Here is an 18,797-nt window from a genome sequence, read left to right as displayed (position 1 = left end):
GCTCAGGTGCTTGCCAAGTATCTTCGTCGTGCTCGTAAATTATGTTCCATTCCCTGTGTCTTCATGACTTACAGCTGTAAAGACAGCCTGAACACTTGCAGGGATTGCTTGTTTGTTAAGGAATCCTTCATATGTTTTGAGGCTGTTTTACAGCTGTAAATAATATGGACGCAGGGACTCGAACATAATATACGAGCACGCCGAAGCTACTCAGTAAGCACCCTTGCATGCTCTGTGAAAGGGTTAAACGAGCACACTCGCTCAACACAAATCCAGCAGTATCTGTCTTTTTATTAGGCGTTCATAAAAGTGCCGTCGGCCACAGTTTTGTGCTCTTCTGAAAAGGACGACTCTGAACAGAGGCCAGACGGAGTCCAGAGTAACTCTGCTGCCTCATAGTGAATGGAGTTTCATCTGAATCGCGTCACTCGGAGATTTAGATGGAAATGCCAATGTAACTGCTCAGCGTAGAGCGCAGGATAAATGTGATCCCAAATGTTATGTAAAACGTTCCCAATAAAAGCTTCAACTCCATTCCCAAAAAAAGCCCCCACTCAGATCCTTCATCTGTTAACGGAAATATAGAGGGCTTCCACGTCACTGGTAGCACAAAGGCTATGAAAAAACAAAATGGCTCCTCATCCAAAAGAAATCTAGCGAATTCTGCGCTCCCAAATCCAAATGTCCCCCTCCCTTCTGAGCTGCACAGTGTGCCTTAACCGAAGTTAGCGTCCACATGTTCGGCATTCCACTAGCAATGAGCGTCCGCCTAATTTATGGGTGCATGTCTCCAGAAGAACGAGCCGGGCATAATGTTCTGGTCACTACAACGTTTTTGTCACTACAACGGGTGTTTGCAATATTCACTTAGCAACATCTGCTGCTGCTTGTTTCTGGAAAACACCTATGGAGTCAAAATCGCCACTACACTTGCAGATAAATTCACAAAGGGGTATCATTTCTAAAGTGGGGTCACTTGAGGGGGGATTCTGCTCTTCTAGCACGTAGGAGCTCTGTATATGGAGTCTGCAAACTATTCTAGGAAAATCTGAGCTCCAAGAGGCAAATAGCGCTCCGTCCCTTCCGAGTCTCTCTGTATGGCTAAGCAGTACTGCACAGCCACATATGGGGTATTTCTAAATTCAGCAGAAATTGTGGGATAAATTTTGGTGCCCTTTTTTTTTTACCTATTTCCCAGTGTGAAAATGTAAATTCTGGGGCTAAAACAATATTTTGGTGGTAAAAATGTAATTATTTTTTTCTTCACTGCCCAATGGTATAAAATGCTGGGACCCACCTGTGGTGTCAATATGATGAATACATTGGGGATGTAGTTTGTAACATGAGGTCACATATGGGGCTTTCTGTTGTTCTGGCACGTCAGGGGCTCCGCCAATGTGACATGGCACCGTCAAACCAGTCCAGCAAAATCGGAACTCCAATATGGCGCTTCTTCCCTTCTGAGCTTTGCACTGTGCCTCAAAAGTAGTTTTTGACCACATATGGGGTATCTGTGTACTCAGGAAAAATTGCACAACAAATTGCATGGTGCGATTTCTCCTGTTACTCCTGTGAAAATGCAAAATATGCTGCTAGAAAACATTTGTGTGGGGAAAAAATGTGATATTTTTCTTTTTTTTTTTTTTTTTTCCTTCTTTATTTTCATGGCTCAAACTTCTGTGAAGCACCTGGGAGTTCAAGGTGCTCTCCACACATCTAGATAAGTTCCCTGAGGGGTCTAGTTTCCAAAATGGTGTCACTTGTGGGGGTGGTTTCCACTGTTTAGGCACGTCAGGGGCTCCCCAAATGCGACATGGCGTCCGCTAATCATTCAAGCAAATTTGACATTCAAAAAGTCTCAAATGGCGCACCTTCCCTTCCGAGCACTGCCGTGTGCCCAAACAGTGATTTTCCCCCACATATTGGGTATCTGTGTGATCAGGAGAATTTGCTCAACAAATTTTGGGGGGCCATTTTCTCCTGTAACCCTTGTAAAAAAAAAAAAAAAAAAATAAAAATAAAATAAAAAATAAATAAATAAAAAATTGGGTCTCCAGTCCTCACGGCCCCCCACACGTCATGTTTTCAGGATTTCCTTAGTATTGCCCAGGTAATAGAATTATTATTAAGGCATCGGAAACTTCCACAGGTTCTCTCACCTGTGCAATACTAAGGAGATCCTGAAAACACGATGCGTTGGGGTCTGTGAGGTCGGGGTTTGGGAAACACTGGTCTAAAGTAAAACATTTTTGTGAATTACAAAAAAAAAAAAAAAAGTTAAATGTTTTATTTTTTCCTTACACATTCCATTAATTCTTGTAAAGCATGTGAAGGGTTAATAAAGTTCTTGAATGTGGTTTTGAGCACCTTGAGGGGGTGCAGTTTTTAGAATGGTGTCACTTTTGGGTATTTTCTGTCCTATAGACCCCTCAAAGTGACTTCAAATGTGATGTGGTCCCGAAAAAAAAAAAAAAAAAAGTTTTGTAACTTTTGTTGGAAAAATGAGAAATCGACGGTCAACTTTTAACCCTTATAACTTCCTAACAAAAAAGGAAGAGGAAAACGGCGTGAAAGGGTTAAGGCGACTACTTTTGCAACTTCTCATCGTAGGCGCGGAACGAGTCGGAGAAAGTGCGGATTGAAAGCGAGCAGAAAATGAGGCTGGAAGAGGTGATGACGGAGAGACTGGGTGCGGTTCAGGAAGAAAGCGCCCAGCACTTGTGCGCAGTTCGGGACCATCACAGGTAGGGGGGCTGGGGGGCTATGAGTGTACAGACGGCTATATAAACACTAGAAATGCTGCAGAGCTCCCATCCAGATCAATGGGCACAAAATAAATATGTCTTTTATTTGTGGAGTTTCCCCGTAGACCTGAATGAGATGCAAAAAAAACTCTTGTAAATCCGCACATGACTTTCTCAATAAAGTTTTATCAAAGAGGAATTAAAACCGGATTCCAAAGAGAGACAAAAACCGGAAGTGATGGTGGTGGGGGGGGACGTACTCGCAAAAAAATCACAACCTAAATGACTGTATTTTGTAGATTATAAGATGCACTGGACCATAAGACGCCACCCAAATTTTAGGGAGGAAAATAGGGGGAAATTTTATTTATTTTTTTTAATAAAATGGTGTTGCATTTTGTTCACACGTTGCGTTTTTTTTCTGCTCTCTTGGCAGTCAAGAACTTCCCTCAAAAGAGCAGTTTTTTTTGCTGCGTCTTTTTTTTTTTTTTTTTTTTACTGCGGTTTTGTCAGTGTTCGTTCGCCTCTTGTTCATGCTGATAAAGTTTAGCGCAGAAAAAAAAAAGAATTCAACTTCAGTAGGTTTTGGCACCAAAAACCCAGCAGAACCTGATGCAGGCGGTGTTTTTTTTTTCACCACTCATTGCTTTCAATGGGGGCTTTGCTGGTACTGTAAAAAATGTCATAAACGCGTCATGTGAACATAGTCCACTTTTACAGTAGCTTACCGGAGGGGGCGGCTGCGGTGGAGTGGGGCCCGCAGCATCGTGCCGTTGCTGCCACCAGCTTCCTGCCGCCAGCTTCCTGCCTCCTGGGACCCCGCTCCCCCCCAGTAAGCTACATTAGGATTATTGGACACACCACCATTTTCCCCCCAAAATTTGGTGGGGGGAAAAAGTGCGTCTTATCCGAAAAGCACGATAACTAATAGGTACCGGAAATCTGGAGCATTAAAAACGCACCAAATATTCACAGTGTGAACTTAGCCCTAGACTTACCGCACCCTAAATATTGTGTCCCAGGAAGCAGCTGCTGGATGTGACCTCCCAGCACGAGGCCGAGCTGTGCCGCCAGATGTCCCAGTTCAAGGGCGAATTACAGGAGCGAGAGCGACGCCATCGAGACGTCCTCATGCACTTGGAGCTGAAGTGAGTCCGCTTGTTTGGTTGTTTTTTTTTGCGATCCAAGCTGATGTTTTTATTGAGGGGTTTTGGGTACGTGTGACGCTTTATCACTTCTTATTGCACCAGTTAGGGAGATACAAACGACAATTCTGTATTTTCAATTTTTTTTTTAATATTTTATGAAACTTTTTTTTTTTTTAGTTTTATAAGGGCGCTCATGGGCACGTAACCACTGGGCACAATGGTTAGCTCTCTAGCTTTGCAGTGCTGGGATCCTGGTTTCAAATCCCATCAAGGACAACATCTGCAAGGAGTCTGTATGTTCTCCCCACGTTTGCTTGGGTTTCCTCCGTTTTCCTCCCACACTCCAAACACATATTGATGCGGAATTTACATTTTGAGCCTCAGTGGGGACAGTGATGAAGATGTCTGTAAAGTGCTGTGGAATTAAAGAGGTTGCGCACTACTTTCACATTGATGCCAATCCTTAGGGTAGGTCATCAATGTATGATTGGCAGGGGTCCGACACCAAATCAATAGGATGCGGATGTGTAGCACTCTGCAACAGCCACTACAAGTAGATGGAGCAGCTTGGCAAGTGAGTATTTCCGGCAGGTGGACGGTGCTGCCAACGTTACTTCCGGCAGGTGGCCGGTGCTGCCAACGTTACTTCCGGCAGGTGGCTGGTGCTGCCAACGTTACTTCCGGCAGGTGGCCGGTGCTGCCAACGTTACTTCCGGCAGGTGGCCGGTGCTGCCAACGTTACTTCCGGCAGGTGGCCGGTGCTGCCAACGTTACTTCCGGCAGGTGGCTGGTGCTGCCAACGTTACTTCCGGCAGGTGGCCGGTGCTGCCAACGTTACTTCCGGCAGGTGGCCGGTGCTGCCAACGTTACTTCCGGCAGGTGGCCGGCGCTGCCAACACCGATATCAGCTGATTGGCGGGTTTGGCAGCGCCTATTGATTTTGGTGTCGGACCCCTGCCTATCAGACATTGATATTGTATGCTAAGGATAAAAAGTAGTGGACAACCTCTTTAATGGCGCTATATACTGTATTGCAGTATGTAGTCAAAATGACATTCTCTTCATAGGACCAATACGGCCGCCACAAGCGGAGTTGAGGAGTTCACCAGAGGGGGCCGATCAGTGGCGGTGCAGGCTGTGCCACACAGCTGGCATCTGCAGGGTATGGTTCCACCTCACATGACGTAAATTAACGTTATATGGTCGAGAAGGAGTTAAAGGGGTTGTCCCAACTTAGCAAGCGATCTGCTGTTCAAACCAACCAGTGGGAGTTAAACAGTTCACGAACTGGGCTCAGCGTGCACGACCGCCAGTCCTTTCACTGACCGCCAGTCCTTTCACCTACCGCCAGTCCTTTCACCTACCGCCAGTCCTTTCACTGACCGCCAGTCCTTTCACTGACCGCCAATCCTTTCACTGACCGCCAGTCCTTTCACTGACCGCCAATCCTTTCACTGACCGCCAGTCCTTTCACTGACCGCCAGTCCTTTCACTGTCTGTGGGGCTAGCGCAGATGGCTGAGCTGTGGTCAGAACCATAGACAATGCATTGGATCTCACGCTCGCCTGCTCCATTCAGATGGGGCACTGCGGAGCCCCGTTCTGTGGAACATAAGGGGAAACTCGCTGTGAGTATGTGATAACTCTGCTATCTCGGTACAACCCTTTTAGATGGTAAGTTTTTAGGTTTATATAAAGTTTAAAGGAGTTTTCCACCTTTTTGTAGAATCATTTTTTTTATTATTATTATTTTTGCATGTATTTGGGGCTCAAAATATTTTTCAGCATTTTGATTTCATTACCAATTTTGCAGCATTTGCCTTGTACATCCTGTGTGTGTGTGTTGCACCCTGGCCGCAGAATGAGTTAGCTGAGAATCCATCCAGGGCTGCGGAGTCGGAGTCATGGAGTCTGTATTAAATAGACCGACTGCTAAAATATATAATAAATTGGTACCATAGTACATTGCAGGATGTGCTGTAAAGGTTTTGATAAGAATTTGGGAAAGTTGTGAAATGTCCTATAAATCTCTGTTCTGTTCCTGATCTAAGGATCCCGGCTTTTAGTTGAGATGAATCTGTGCTGCGTTTAATGTACACGCTCAGTAGTGAGGCAGTGCGGTGGAGTCAGACCCGGAGGAGGTTTGGCGTACCGACTCCACAGCCCTGACATCCATCAGCGAGCTCGTTCTGGCCGGAGAGCTTGTAAGCCTGTTTGCCCACTATGCGTTTTTCAAGCGTTTTTGCCGCGGAATTTCTGCAGCGAAAACGCTTGGTAATACAGTACAGACCAAAAGTTTGGACACACCTTCTCATTTAAAGATTTTTCTGTATTTTCATGACTATGAAAATTGTACATTCACACTGAAGGCATCAAAACTATGAATTAACACATGTGGAATTATATACTTAACAAAAAAGTGTGAAACAACTGAAAATATGTCAAGAGTGTGCAAAGCAGTCATCAAAGCAAAAGGTGGCTACTGTGAAGAACCTAGAATATAAGACATATTTTCAGTTGATTCACACTTTTTTGTTAAGTATATAATTCCACATGTGGTAATTCATAGTTTTGATGCCTTCAGTGTGAATGTACAATTTTCATAGTCATGAAAATACAGAAAAATCTTTAAATGAGAAGGTGTGTCCAAACTTTTGGTCTGTACTGTACGTGGCCCATGGTCCCCATTGATAATCCGCATGTGCACATGCTGCGGATTATCATTGCGGAAAACTACGCAGCATGTCCATTAATTTTGCGGACACGCAGCATAATTGCCGCCATTGACTTGCATTGAAACGCATAATATCTGCATCATTACATGTGCACACGCTGATGTGAAGCGATTCAATGTGCGGATGGTACCCGGGTCTGGAGAAGAGGAGACTCATCCAGACCTAGGTACCATAGAACCTGAAAAAAAAAAAGATTGAAAATAAAAAATATACATTATACTCACCTTCTGATGGCCCCCCGGTATCCTCAGCGATGCGTCCGGTCTCTTGTACGGCTTGCGATGGTCTAAAAAGACCTGTGGTGACGTCATTTAGACATTGGCCCTGGGTTCCTTCTAATACAGGGCAATGCCAGACCTCATGTGGCTGGAGTATGTCAGCAGTTCCTGCAAGATGAAGGCATTGAAGCTATGGACTGGCCCGCCGGTTCCCCAGACCTGAATCCGATTGAGCACATCTGGGACATCATGTCTCGCTCCATCCACCAACGTCACGTTGTACCACAGACTGTCCAGGAGTTGGCGGATGCTTTAGTCCAGATCTGGGAGGAGTTCCCACAGGAGACCATCCGCAACCTCATCAGGAGCATGCCCAGGCGTTGTAGGGAGGTCATACAGGCACGTGGAGGCCACACACAATACTCAGCCTCATCAGGAGCATGCCCAGGCGTTGTAGGGAGGTCATACAGGCACGTGGAGGCCACACACAATACTCAGCCTCATCAGGAGCACGCCCAGGCGTTGTAGGGAGGTCATACAGGCACGTGGAGGCCACACACAATACTCAGCCTCATCAGGAGCACGCCCAGGCGTTGTAGGGAGGTCATACAGGCACGTGGAGGCCACACACAATACTCAGCCTCATCAGGAGCATGCCCAGGCATTGTAGGGAGGTCATACAGGCACGTGGAGGCCACACACAATACTGAGCCTCATCAGGAGCATGCCCAGGCGTTGTAGGGAGGTCATACAGGCACGTGGAAGCCACACACAATACTCAGCCTCATCAGGAGCACGCCCAGGCGTTGTAGGGAGGTCATACAGGCACGTGGAGGCCACACACAATACTCAGCCTCATCAGGAGCATGCCCAGGTGTTGTAGGGAGGTCATACAGGCACGTGGAGGCCACACACAATACTCAGCCTCATCAGGAGCATGTCCAGGCGTTGTAGGGAGGTCATACAGGCACGTGGAGGCCACACACAATACTCAGCCTCATCAGGAGCATGCCCAGGCATTGTAGGGAGGTCATACAGGCACGTGGAGGCCACACACAATACTCAGCCTCATCAGGAGCATGCCCAGGCGTTGTAGGGAGGTCATACAGGCACGTGGAGGCCACACACAATACTGAGCCTCATCAGGAGCATGCCCAGGCGTTGTAGGGAGGTCATACAGGCACGTGGAGGCCACACACAATACTGAGCCTCATCAGGAGCATGCCCAGGCATTGTAGGGAGGTCATACAGGCACGTGGAGGCCACACACAATACTCAGCCTCATCAGGAGCATGCCCAGGCGTTGTAGGGAGGTCATACAGGCACGTGGAGGCCACACACAATACTCAGCCTCATCAGGAGCATGTCCAGGCGTTGTAGGGAGGTCATACAGGCACGTGGAGGCCACACACAATACTCAGCCTCATTTTGACTTGTTTTAAGGACATTACATCAGAGTGGGATCAGCCTGTAGTGTGTTTTTCCACTTTAATTTTGGGGGTGACTCCAGATCCAGGCCTCCATTGGTTAATAAATGTGATTTCCATTGATGATTTTTGTGTGATTTTGTTGTCAGCACATTCAGCTTTCTACAGAACAAAGTATTCAATGAGAAGATTTCATTCATTCACATCTAGGAGGGGGGATTTCAGTGTTCCCTTTATTTTTTTGAGCAGTGTATATGTACAGTACAGACCAAAAGTTTGGACACGCCTTCTCTTTTAAAGATATTTTCTTGACTATGAAAATTGTACATTTACACTGAAGGCATCAAAACTATGAATTACCACATGTGGAATTATATAGTTAACAAAAAAGTGTGAAACAACTGATAATATGTCTTATATTCTAGGTTCTTCAAAGTAGCCACCTTTTGCTTTGATGACTGCTTTGCACACTCTTGGCATTCTATTGATGAGCTTCAAGCGGCCCATTAAATTCCTCTCAGCACTATGTGTGCTGGAGCCTGCTTTTTCCGAGTCCTACATCACCGAAGCTTGGCACTTCAGGGACACATACCTCCCATCCACGACCTGTCCGGCAGCCACCTTACATACCCCCCCCCTCCCCCCATGCCCAAAGTCTACTGTCACCATACAATAAACCCTTGACAAGGCATCAGCATTCCCATGTTGTTTTCCAGGCCTATGCTCTACCCGGAAACTAAAATCTTGTAGAGCCAGGAACCACCTAGTCACTCTGGCATTGTTCCCCTTCTTTTCTCGCATCCACCTCAGTGGGGCATGGTCTGACACTAACCTTCTACCTTACAGGTGATACCTCAGTGTCTAACGCCGACTTAATGGCCAAACATTCTTTTTCTACAACGGAGTAGTTCTTCTCACAAGTGGAGAGCTTCCGACTGAGGTATATTACAGGATGTTCTTCTCCATTAATCTGGGACAAGACTGCTCCCAGCCCGACATCCGATGCATCCGTCTGGACCACAAACTCCTTGGAGAAGAAGGGCGCCTACAAGACTGGCTGTTTACAGAGGACCAGTTTAAATTCCTGGAAGGCCGCTTTTGCTTCCAGGGACCACTTGGCCATAGCCGACTTCATCCCTTTCAGAAGATCCGTCAGTGGGGCTGCTATCAGGGCAAAGTTAGGGACAAGTCTTCTATAGTAGCCCACAATGCCTAGAAACGCCCTGACCTGCTTCTTCGACAGGGGCTGTGGCCAGCTCAAGATTGCCTCGACCTTATTTATTTATGGTTTTATTTCCCCTCTACCAACCACTTACCCTAGGTACTTGGCTTCCTCCATCCCCATGGCACATTTCTTCGGGTTGATAGTAAAGCCCGCCTTCCTTAGGGCATCAAGTATGGCTTGAACTTTGTCCAGATGACTTTCCCAGTCTTGGCTGAATATGACGATGTCATCTAGGTAGGCCGTTGCATACTTTTTGTGGGGTGCTAAGATCCGGTCCATGGCTCTCTGGAACGTGGCTGGAGCTCCCTGCAACCCAAACGGCATCCTGACGTATTGATAACATCCGTCTGGCGTTGAGAAGGCTGTCTTCTCCTTGGCCTCTTTGGACAGGGAAATTTGCCAATATCCTTTGGTGAGGTCCAGAGTGGTCCTAACCTTTCGATAAGCTCGTCTACCCTAGGCATTGGGTAGGCGTTGAACTTCGAGACCTCGTTCAGCTTCCTATAGTCGTTGCAAAACCGCCATTCCCCATCTGGTTTTGGCACTAAGACTATAGGACTGGACCCTCCACTTTTGGACTCTTCAATGACTCCCAGGTTAAGCATCCGCCTCACTTCTTTTGAGATCACCTCTCTGCGGGCCTCGGGGATCCGGTAGGGTTTTAGATTGATGTGAACATGAGGCTCTGTGAGAACCTCATGCTCTATGACCTGAGTGAGTCCTGCCAACTCCGAAAACAGGTCTTTATTTCGCTATAGCAACTCTTTGCACTGTTGCTTTTGGGCACGTGACACTGACTCTGCTACCTTGACCTCTTTCACATCGACCTCAGCCACTAAACGGAGCTTCCACGGGCTCTCTATCTTGCCATGGCTTAATCAAGTTAACATGGTAAATTTGGTAGGGCTTCCTCTTTCCCGGTTGGTGGATTTTATAGTTGACTTCCCTCACTTTCTCTACCACCTCATAGGGGCCCTGCCACTTGGCCATGAATTTGCTCTCCACTGTGGGCACTAGCGCAAGCACTCAATCTCCTAGGTTGAACGATCTCACCCTGGCCGACCTATTATACACCCTGGACTGTGCCTCTTGTGCCTTGAGCTGGTGCTCCCTCACAATGGGCATCACGTGGGCAATCCTCTCTTGCATCTCGGCAACGTGCTCCACCACGATCCTATATGGAGTGGTCTCAGCTTCCCCGGACTCTTTCGCCACATCCAGGAGTCCTCGAGGGTGTCGTCCATAGAGTAGTTCAAACGGTAAGAAACCTGTGGAAGCTTGGGGAACTACCCTGATGGCGAACAACAGATAGGGAAGCGGACAGTCCCAGTCTCGACCATCCTTTTACACTGCTTTCCTAAACATTGCTTTCAAGGTTTTGCTAAACCTCTCGACCAGTCCGTCCGTCTGGGGATGGTACATGGAGGTTCTCAGTTGTGCAATCTTCAAAGTCTTGCACAATTCCCTCATGACCTTCAACATAAATGGAGTTCCTTGGTCTGTTAGGATCTCCTTAGGCATCCCAGTTGTTGAAAACATGTGGACTAACTCCTGGGCTATACACCTGGCGGAGGAGTTTTGTAGTGGTACAGCCTCCGGATACCGTGTAGCATAATCTAATACCACCAGGATATACTGATGCCCTCGGGCGGACTTGACCAGAGGCCCCACTAGATCCATTGCTATGGGTTCGAATGGAACCTCGATGACTGGTAGGGGCACTATGGGACTGCGGAAGTGGGCCACCGGGGAGGTTATCTGGCATGTGGTGCAGGAACGACAATAACTCATTATTTCTCTATAGCAACCTGGCCAGTAGAATCTCTGGAGTATTCGTTCCTGAGTCTTCTCTGCACCCAGGTGACCACCCAACACATGAGAATGAGCCATGTCTAACACCCTGCGTCTATAGGGCCCTGGTACCAGCAACTGTTCTATTACCTCACCCCTTGGCTGGGTTACTCTGTACAGCAAATCCCCATTCACAGCAACATGAGGGAACCGAGTGTCAGCCCCCGGTTCCTGAGGCACCCCATTTAACACAGTAACATTTTCAAAGGTCCCTTTCAGAGTTAAATCCCTGAGTTGGGCAGTTCCAAAGTTTCCCTCGGACACCTCCAGCTCAGGGATATTGGCCTCAAGGGATGTTGCCTCATCCTCATCGCCCACAAACACACACATGGGAAACTCATCTACCATGTTCTGCGGGTAAGTTTCCTTAGGGGCGATCTGGCTGTCGTTCGAGCAATCAGGTGTCCCCGCTTTCCTCCACATTTCCCAGAATAATGCAAAGTCACGTCCAATTATTATGGGATGCAATAGGTCCTTAACGACCGCCACTTCATGAGATGTGGTGCCACAGTCCGTGTTTACATCCACCTGGGCCACAGGATAGTTCTTAGCATCACTTGGATACACCGGACACCCACCACCTTCCCAGGAACCAGTTGATGAAGGAGTGTGGCCCTTATCAGGGTCACCAAACTTCCTGAGTCCAATAGTCCAGAGACTTGTACCCCGTTTACTGACACTGAGCATGCCTGAGGGCCCTCGCCATGTTGAGGAACCGCGCTGCAGGCGGAGTAGGCAAAATATGAGCAACGCCGGTCCATGTTGCAGTCCAGTGGCTCAGCATTTATGGGACACCGGGCGGCAATATGGCCAGTGGTATGATATCTCCAACACACAATATTATGGGGTGGGACTTTGGGCAGCAACTCAGGCCCCTCCTGAACTCTAGGACGCCCCCCAGGCGTGGCGCTAGCTCCCTTCTTTTGGGTGTCCGCCGCCTTTTGGGAACTCCAGTATTGAGAGGCTACGACCCCTTGTTTTCCCAACGGACTCTCAACCGCCTGGTATCTTTCCTCCAACCCCACCAAGTCATCCACATTATGGGGATCTCCCTGGGCAACCCAGAATTGCACCGACTTCGGGAGAGAGTGTATAAACCTGTCTATAACGACCTTCTCCACCATCTGTGCTTGGGAGGAAGATTCAGGTTGTAACTACTTTTGGACCAGGTGTAGGAGGTCGAACATCTGGGACCGAGGAGGTTTGTCACTGCAATAGACCCAGTGGTGCATCCGTTGCGCCCTGACAGTCACTCCCAAGCGTGCCAAAATCTCAGTTTTCAACTTGGCGTACTCTTTCGCGTCCTGCAAGGCCAAGTCATAATAGGCCTTCTGCGGCTCGCCTGTCAAATATGGCTCCAGTACCTCCGCCCACTGCTCCGGAGGCAATTTCTCCCACTCTGCCACCCTCTCAAAGACAGTCAGGAACGCCTCAACGTCATCACCCGGGGTCATCTTTTGTAATGCTCTTCTTACCGTCTTCCTGACGTATGAGTCATCAACTGGATCTGAGGATGTGGCGGTCGTGCTGCCACGGATCTGCTCTGCCAAGATTTCCATTTGTCTTTGCTGCTGTTGGATCTGCTGCATCAGAAGTTTATTTGTTTCCTGCTGCTGCTGCATGCTCTGCTGGCTCTGCAGGTACTGCTGCTGCAGCATTCTCTGCTGGCTCTGCAGGTACTGCTGCTGGTGTTGTGCCTGCAACAGATGTTTAAGCCGGTCCTCCATTTTGTCCGGCGACACTTGCTGGCTTTTGACCGACTTCACCCAGGACATATACGTCTTCTTGTAGCAGTCACACTGCCGCTTGGAATCTGTGCCCGTGCTTCTAGCACCAATTGTAGGGATTTGTACTCACTGAGCCGCGTTGGAGGTAGACACAGGTTCACACAGTGATGCTGTCCACGGGTTCAAACAAACTGGTGGTTTATTTAGTGTCCATACACCAGTGAAGAAACAAAAGTAACAGCCTTTTCCTGGCACAAAAAAGAATAACAGAACAAAGCTCAAAATAACAAGTCCATGCAGCACGGCCTCAGCCGTTAAAACAAAGTGCTTTTTCTCTGCCTCCAGCAGACTCTAAGAAGCACCTGCAAGGTCTGCTCACCTTGCCCAACACACACAGACAGATAGAGACAGGCGCAGCTGTCTTAAATCAGCCTTCCAAGACCTGGACTGGAGGTAAGTGAGCAGCTGTCCCCCCCTCAAGCTCTTTCAGCTGCTCGTAAGCTGCTGTAAGCCAGGCCAATTAAATTCCTCTCAGCACTATGTGTGCTGGAGCCTGCTTCTCCAGGTCCTACATCACCGAAGCTTGGCACTTCGGGGACACATACCTCCCGTCCACGACCATTCCGGCAGCTACCTTACTATATATATATATATATATATATATATATATATATATATATATATATATATATATATATATATATATAATATATATATATAATATATATTACAATGTCCCCTTTTAAAGTCCTCTCCCCTCTTTTCTCTTTTGCAGGCTGTCTCGCTCAGAGGAACACTGCCAAGATCTGTCTCGGTCCCTTCGGCGGTTGGAGAGGGAGAGAGCAGACATGTTGTCGCAGCTTCAGGATGTTATGAAGAGTCACTGGAGTCAGACTTTACGTGTCCTGGCCGCCAAGGTCTGAGCCCATTTTTACAGCAGATCTGCTGTACCACTTGTCTCCCTTCCCATTCTTACGCCTCGTCTGAAATACTCTGTGCTGCTGTTCCCTCCACTGCGATGTGGTGTTCTCTCACTTTGCAAAAATTTTATGCCCCTAGCACAATATTTCAAAGCCATAACCATGTATTTTCATCACCCATGTAGGTTCCTTCCGAGAGCTCCACCTTTGCCGGACTCCACCAGCAGACGGAGACTTCTGACCAGTGGACGTCCCAGCTACCAAGAGAAAACGTCTTCGGGGAGGAAACCAGTGTCCCCGCAAGACAAGGAATAGTTGAGGTCGACAGCTTGACAGGGGACAGCTTGACGGGGATCAGCAATCTGCATCTAAAAGACAGTACTGATTCAAGGAAAGAGACTGATGGACACTTTCAGAGGGGCGGAAGCCAACCTTTAGAGGATAGTCATGGAGGCAAACGGGTTGGCGGCAGATTTCTTACAGAGAGCAATGGCTCTGACTTAATTCACTTCAGCAGAATTATGGACGACAAAAGCCAAAGCTTCATCAAGCCAATTTCTGCAAATGGAACTAGACAGAGATTTCTAGGAGACTCGGCACATGTGGGTAACAATACTGAACTGAGCGATACCCAGTCAGGCGGCCATATTGGACACTTAGGCAATGCTCCAGGAATCCCGGGCACGACCAGTCAGTTTAGGACCAAGGACCTCCACACACTTCAGGACATTTTGGCCAGTGATGCATTAGGTAAATATATTGATGACCAGTCTATGAAGGATAAAAGCCAACGTTTCACCTACCCAGAGATGACCATCTTCAATGAGCAAAGCAAGAACACTATTGATAATGCGGTCACAGGAAGCATGATTCTTACACAGAGAGATAGCAGTAGCTGTCTACTAGATGACGTCCATCAGTCGTTGACACGAAGGAACCAACATGTACCATCTTCAGAAAAAAACATATTCAGCCAGTATAAAAGCTTGGGATCTTTTACTACTAGTCATAACCATCCTCAAAGTACTATACAGATCCATCACCACGCTAAAGAAGACTCCGTTCCCATTACCGGTGCGGTCGGTAACCATCTGAGGGAAGCTAGTAACCACCCTATTCACCCTAGCCTGGATCAGGCTCCGATAACTGTTCCTAACCTCAGCCCTATATCCAAGATGACTATCCAAAGAAACGGCCACGAGATTAGAATCCCTTCTGCGTATCGAGAGCGCCAAGATAGTAGTCACCAGCCAAGTCATAGAGTGTGTGACCCGGAAGAAAGCTTCTACCCAATGCAAGTGGAAGAACTGAGCCACAGCTTCAGTAGCCATCATGGATTTTATTCTCTAGAGCCGCACCCGGATGGCACAATGACTACAACCGGTGAGTATGATCTCCAGTGAAGGCTCCTGGCATGGGTAGGTGGGAGAGTATTGAAGTCATTGCCTTGGCTATGGATAGGCTACATTTTTTGTGACATCATCAGGCGCCCGTGAGTGGATAGGCTATGTTGTCTGTGATATCATCGGTCTCCCATGAAGGATTAGGTGACATTCAGTGGTTCATGGAGACCTTGGTTGGTGAAGATTTTTGTTGGGATTGTACATTGTGCTCCCCTTTTTCTCCCTATACAAGAGAGGGTATTGCCCACGCTCGTCCAGTAGGCTTTACACATGTTCTCCGTTTTTTTTTTTCTATCTACAGTTGAAACCAGAAGTTTACATACACAATATAAAAAAGACCCATTCTTGCCTTTCTCAATATCTCACGTGAGTCAGAATAAACCGTTTTAGGTCAATTAGGATTACCATAATTTTTAATATTTGCCAAATGCCAGAATAATGAGAGAGAATGTTTTAAGGCATTTTTATTACTTACTGCAAAGTTAAAAGTTTACATACACTAAGATTACTATGCCTTTAAACAATTCTGGACTGCCCATATGATAATGTAATTTGTTAGGAAGCTTCTGATGGTTTTTTTTTGGCAACATTTGAGTTAATTAGAGACACAACTATGGATATATTTTAATGCACACCTGAAACACGCTGCTTCTTTGTGTAGCATCATGAGAAAGTCTAAAGAAATCAGCCAAGATATCAGGAAGAGAATTGTGGACTTGCACAAGTCTGGCTCATCCTTGGGTACAATTTCAAGATACCTGAAGGTGCCTCGTTCATCTGGGAAACAATTATACGCAAGTACAAACAAGATGGGAATATCCAGCCATCATACCGCTCAGGAAGGAGATGGGTTCTGTGTCCCAGAGATGAACGTGCTTTGGTCCGACATGTGCATATCAACCCAAGGACAAAAGCAAAAGACCTTGTGAAGATGATGGCGGAAGCTGGTAAGATTGTGTCAATATCCACAGTGAAACGAGTACTGTATGAACATGGGCTGAAAGGCCACTCTGCCAGGAAGAAGCCATTACTCATTATTAATAATTATGGCAATCCTAATTGACCTAAAACAGGAAAGGTTTATTCTGATTTCATGTCAGATATTGAGAAAAAACATGCAGATGTGTCTTTTGATGTACTGTATGTAAACCTCTGCTTTCAACTGGTATATATATTTGTTGAAATCCCCCATGGCTGACTTTGGCCCTCATGGTTGCCATCTTCGACAGTCTTCCGCCTGCTGTGACAATCCGTCGGCGGCCCGCGGGGAGTCGGTGCACTCATGCATTGGCAATTGTGCCATTTTAAATGCCGGTGATTGGAAGCCTCATGTAAAGTGCAGTAAACAGAGCCAGCTCCGGTTGCTGCTGTTACACAGCCGACATCTGCCTGGTTTGAGACTTTGTTAGCTCCTCCTGAGCCCACTCCATACATGAGAACCTGACATAGGGCGTTCTATTACATCTTACTTTGGGAACGGGTTAATGATGCCATATTAATGCCATGCTCTGATTTTAATTTTGTTTTCGTGGCGCTGCAAAGGGAACTGTACATTGTTGCCTATTTCGAGCACAAATTACAGCCCATCGTGTGGGTTTCCAGGAGCGTGTGACACATTGTGAGGAAATTAACATTGTCCAAAGGAGGTCTGAGGTTGTCTGAGACACGCCTCTTGCCTCCTGATTTGTTCAGGCTGCTTCTCTCTCCCGCCCCTTTGCTATTCTGCCTCTCCAGATTGGCTACTGGCTATAAACACAAGTCACAACTTTTTTTTTCTAAAATAGCAACTTTTCTAAAATGATGGGGGCAACAGGGCCGTCAGGAAATCTCCTTCCCCCACCGACCACCCTAAACGTGCATCTGCTCTGCTAATTCAGTATTATACGACATCACAGTCCTCGCCATGAGACATGCTTCCAGACTTCAGGACATAGAAAATCCAGGCTAAGCAGAGAAAGGATTTACTTGATGGGGGGGGATGGAAACACCGCCGAGAATCCACACTTTACTCGTCCTGGAGGGCCGACATTTACTCCATCCCCTTTTTGCTTTTCTTGATTCTGTAGTGAAAATTTTAGTATCATTAACCACTTAAGGACTGTCTATATTTCATCAGCAAAAACAGCGAGAAACCTTGTCAAAAGTTCAACATCTCTCCAAAAGTAACTTCAAAAACAAACAAAACCCTATCATTAGTTTTCCCAATTACAAATGTAGCATTACCAAATGTGGTAACTTTTATATTTTTCTGTCTACGTTTGGGGAGGAAGGGGCGAGGGATTTTAACCATTTTTTTTTTATATATATATTAGTACAGACCAAAAGTTTGGACACACCTTCTCATTTAAAGATTTTTCTGTATTTTCATGACTATGAAAATTGTACATTCACACTGAAGGCATCAAAACTATGAATTACCACACGTGGAATTATATACTTAACAAAAAAGTGTGAAACAACTGAAAATATGTCTTATATTCTAGGTTCTTCAAAGTAGCCACCTTTTGCTTTGATGACTGCTTTGCACACTCTTGGCATTCTCTTGATGAGTCAAGAAAATGCCAATGCCATAGTCATGAAAATACAGAAAAATGTTTAATATATATACATATATATATATTTTTTTTTTTAAGAGATATATATATATATATATTTATTTTTATTTTTTGAAGATTATATATCTATCTATCTATCTATCTATATCTATATCGTTCTGCAGCGCCTGCGAGCGGGGTCACACAGGTGTCACCGTTGCTACTGCAACTGGACAACCTGTAGTTGACCCCACGGGGGGTGGATTAACCCCCCCGTGCCTAGGACCCCTCCGATTGGCAGTTTCACTTTCACTTTAGTGAAACTGCCAATCGGAATGAATTAAATATTTCAGCAATGGAAATTGGTGAAATATTTATGATCTGGGCATGGCCTGATGCATATAGCATCAGCCATTGGCTGGGGGGAGTGTCAGCTCTGTCATGACCCCCCCCCCCCCCCTCCCCAGATCTGATTGGGGATAGTGTCCATGTGACGCTAGCCATCCAATCAGATGTGGAGGGTGTCGTTTTTACAATGGCTGACCAAACTCTACAGCTTCATCCCATCCGTGGAAACTGTGGAGCTTGGTCACCCACTGATCTGCTGCTGCCGCCACCGATCTCCCACCGCCACTGATCCGACAACGCCGATCCACCGCCGGTAATATTAACCCCCCTTGTCCGATTCCAACCACCTCCACCCCAGTCCAATTTCATACCTGCACCCCAACCTCCGCTCCCTCTCCCACGTTTTCATCCACCGGCTGGTGCTCTCCTTCTGCCAGCCGGTGTATGGTGATCACAGGCAGCAGCAGACTCACTGTGAATCCCCTGCGCCTGTGATCACCCACCATCCCTCCCAGTGA

General features: G+C 46.8%; 1 protein-coding gene across 1 annotated transcript in view; it reads left to right on the top strand.

The window, feature by feature from the left end:
- CNTROB (centrobin, centriole duplication and spindle assembly protein) overlaps positions 1 to 18,797 on the top strand; it is a 44,067-nt gene that overhangs the window by 12,226 nt on the left and 13,044 nt on the right. The window contains exons 11-14 of the mRNA XM_073654526.1: positions 2,611 to 2,744; positions 3,767 to 3,892; positions 13,850 to 13,991; positions 14,180 to 15,377. Coding sequence (XP_073510627.1) covers positions 2,611 to 2,744; positions 3,767 to 3,892; positions 13,850 to 13,991; positions 14,180 to 15,377 — 1,600 coding nt within the window. The remainder of the gene's footprint in view (positions 1 to 2,610; positions 2,745 to 3,766; positions 3,893 to 13,849; positions 13,992 to 14,179; positions 15,378 to 18,797) is intronic.

The sequence above is a fragment of the Phyllobates terribilis genome, unplaced genomic scaffold (genome assembly GCF_046119375.1).
Source record: "Phyllobates terribilis strain yellow unplaced genomic scaffold, ASM4611937v1 Scaffold_11__3_contigs__length_659146591, whole genome shotgun sequence".
In the NCBI taxonomy this organism is placed as follows: domain Eukaryota; kingdom Metazoa; phylum Chordata; class Amphibia; order Anura; family Dendrobatidae; genus Phyllobates; species Phyllobates terribilis.
The sequence above is the reverse complement of the archived record's forward strand: the minus strand, read 5'-3'. Positions and strand labels throughout refer to the sequence as shown.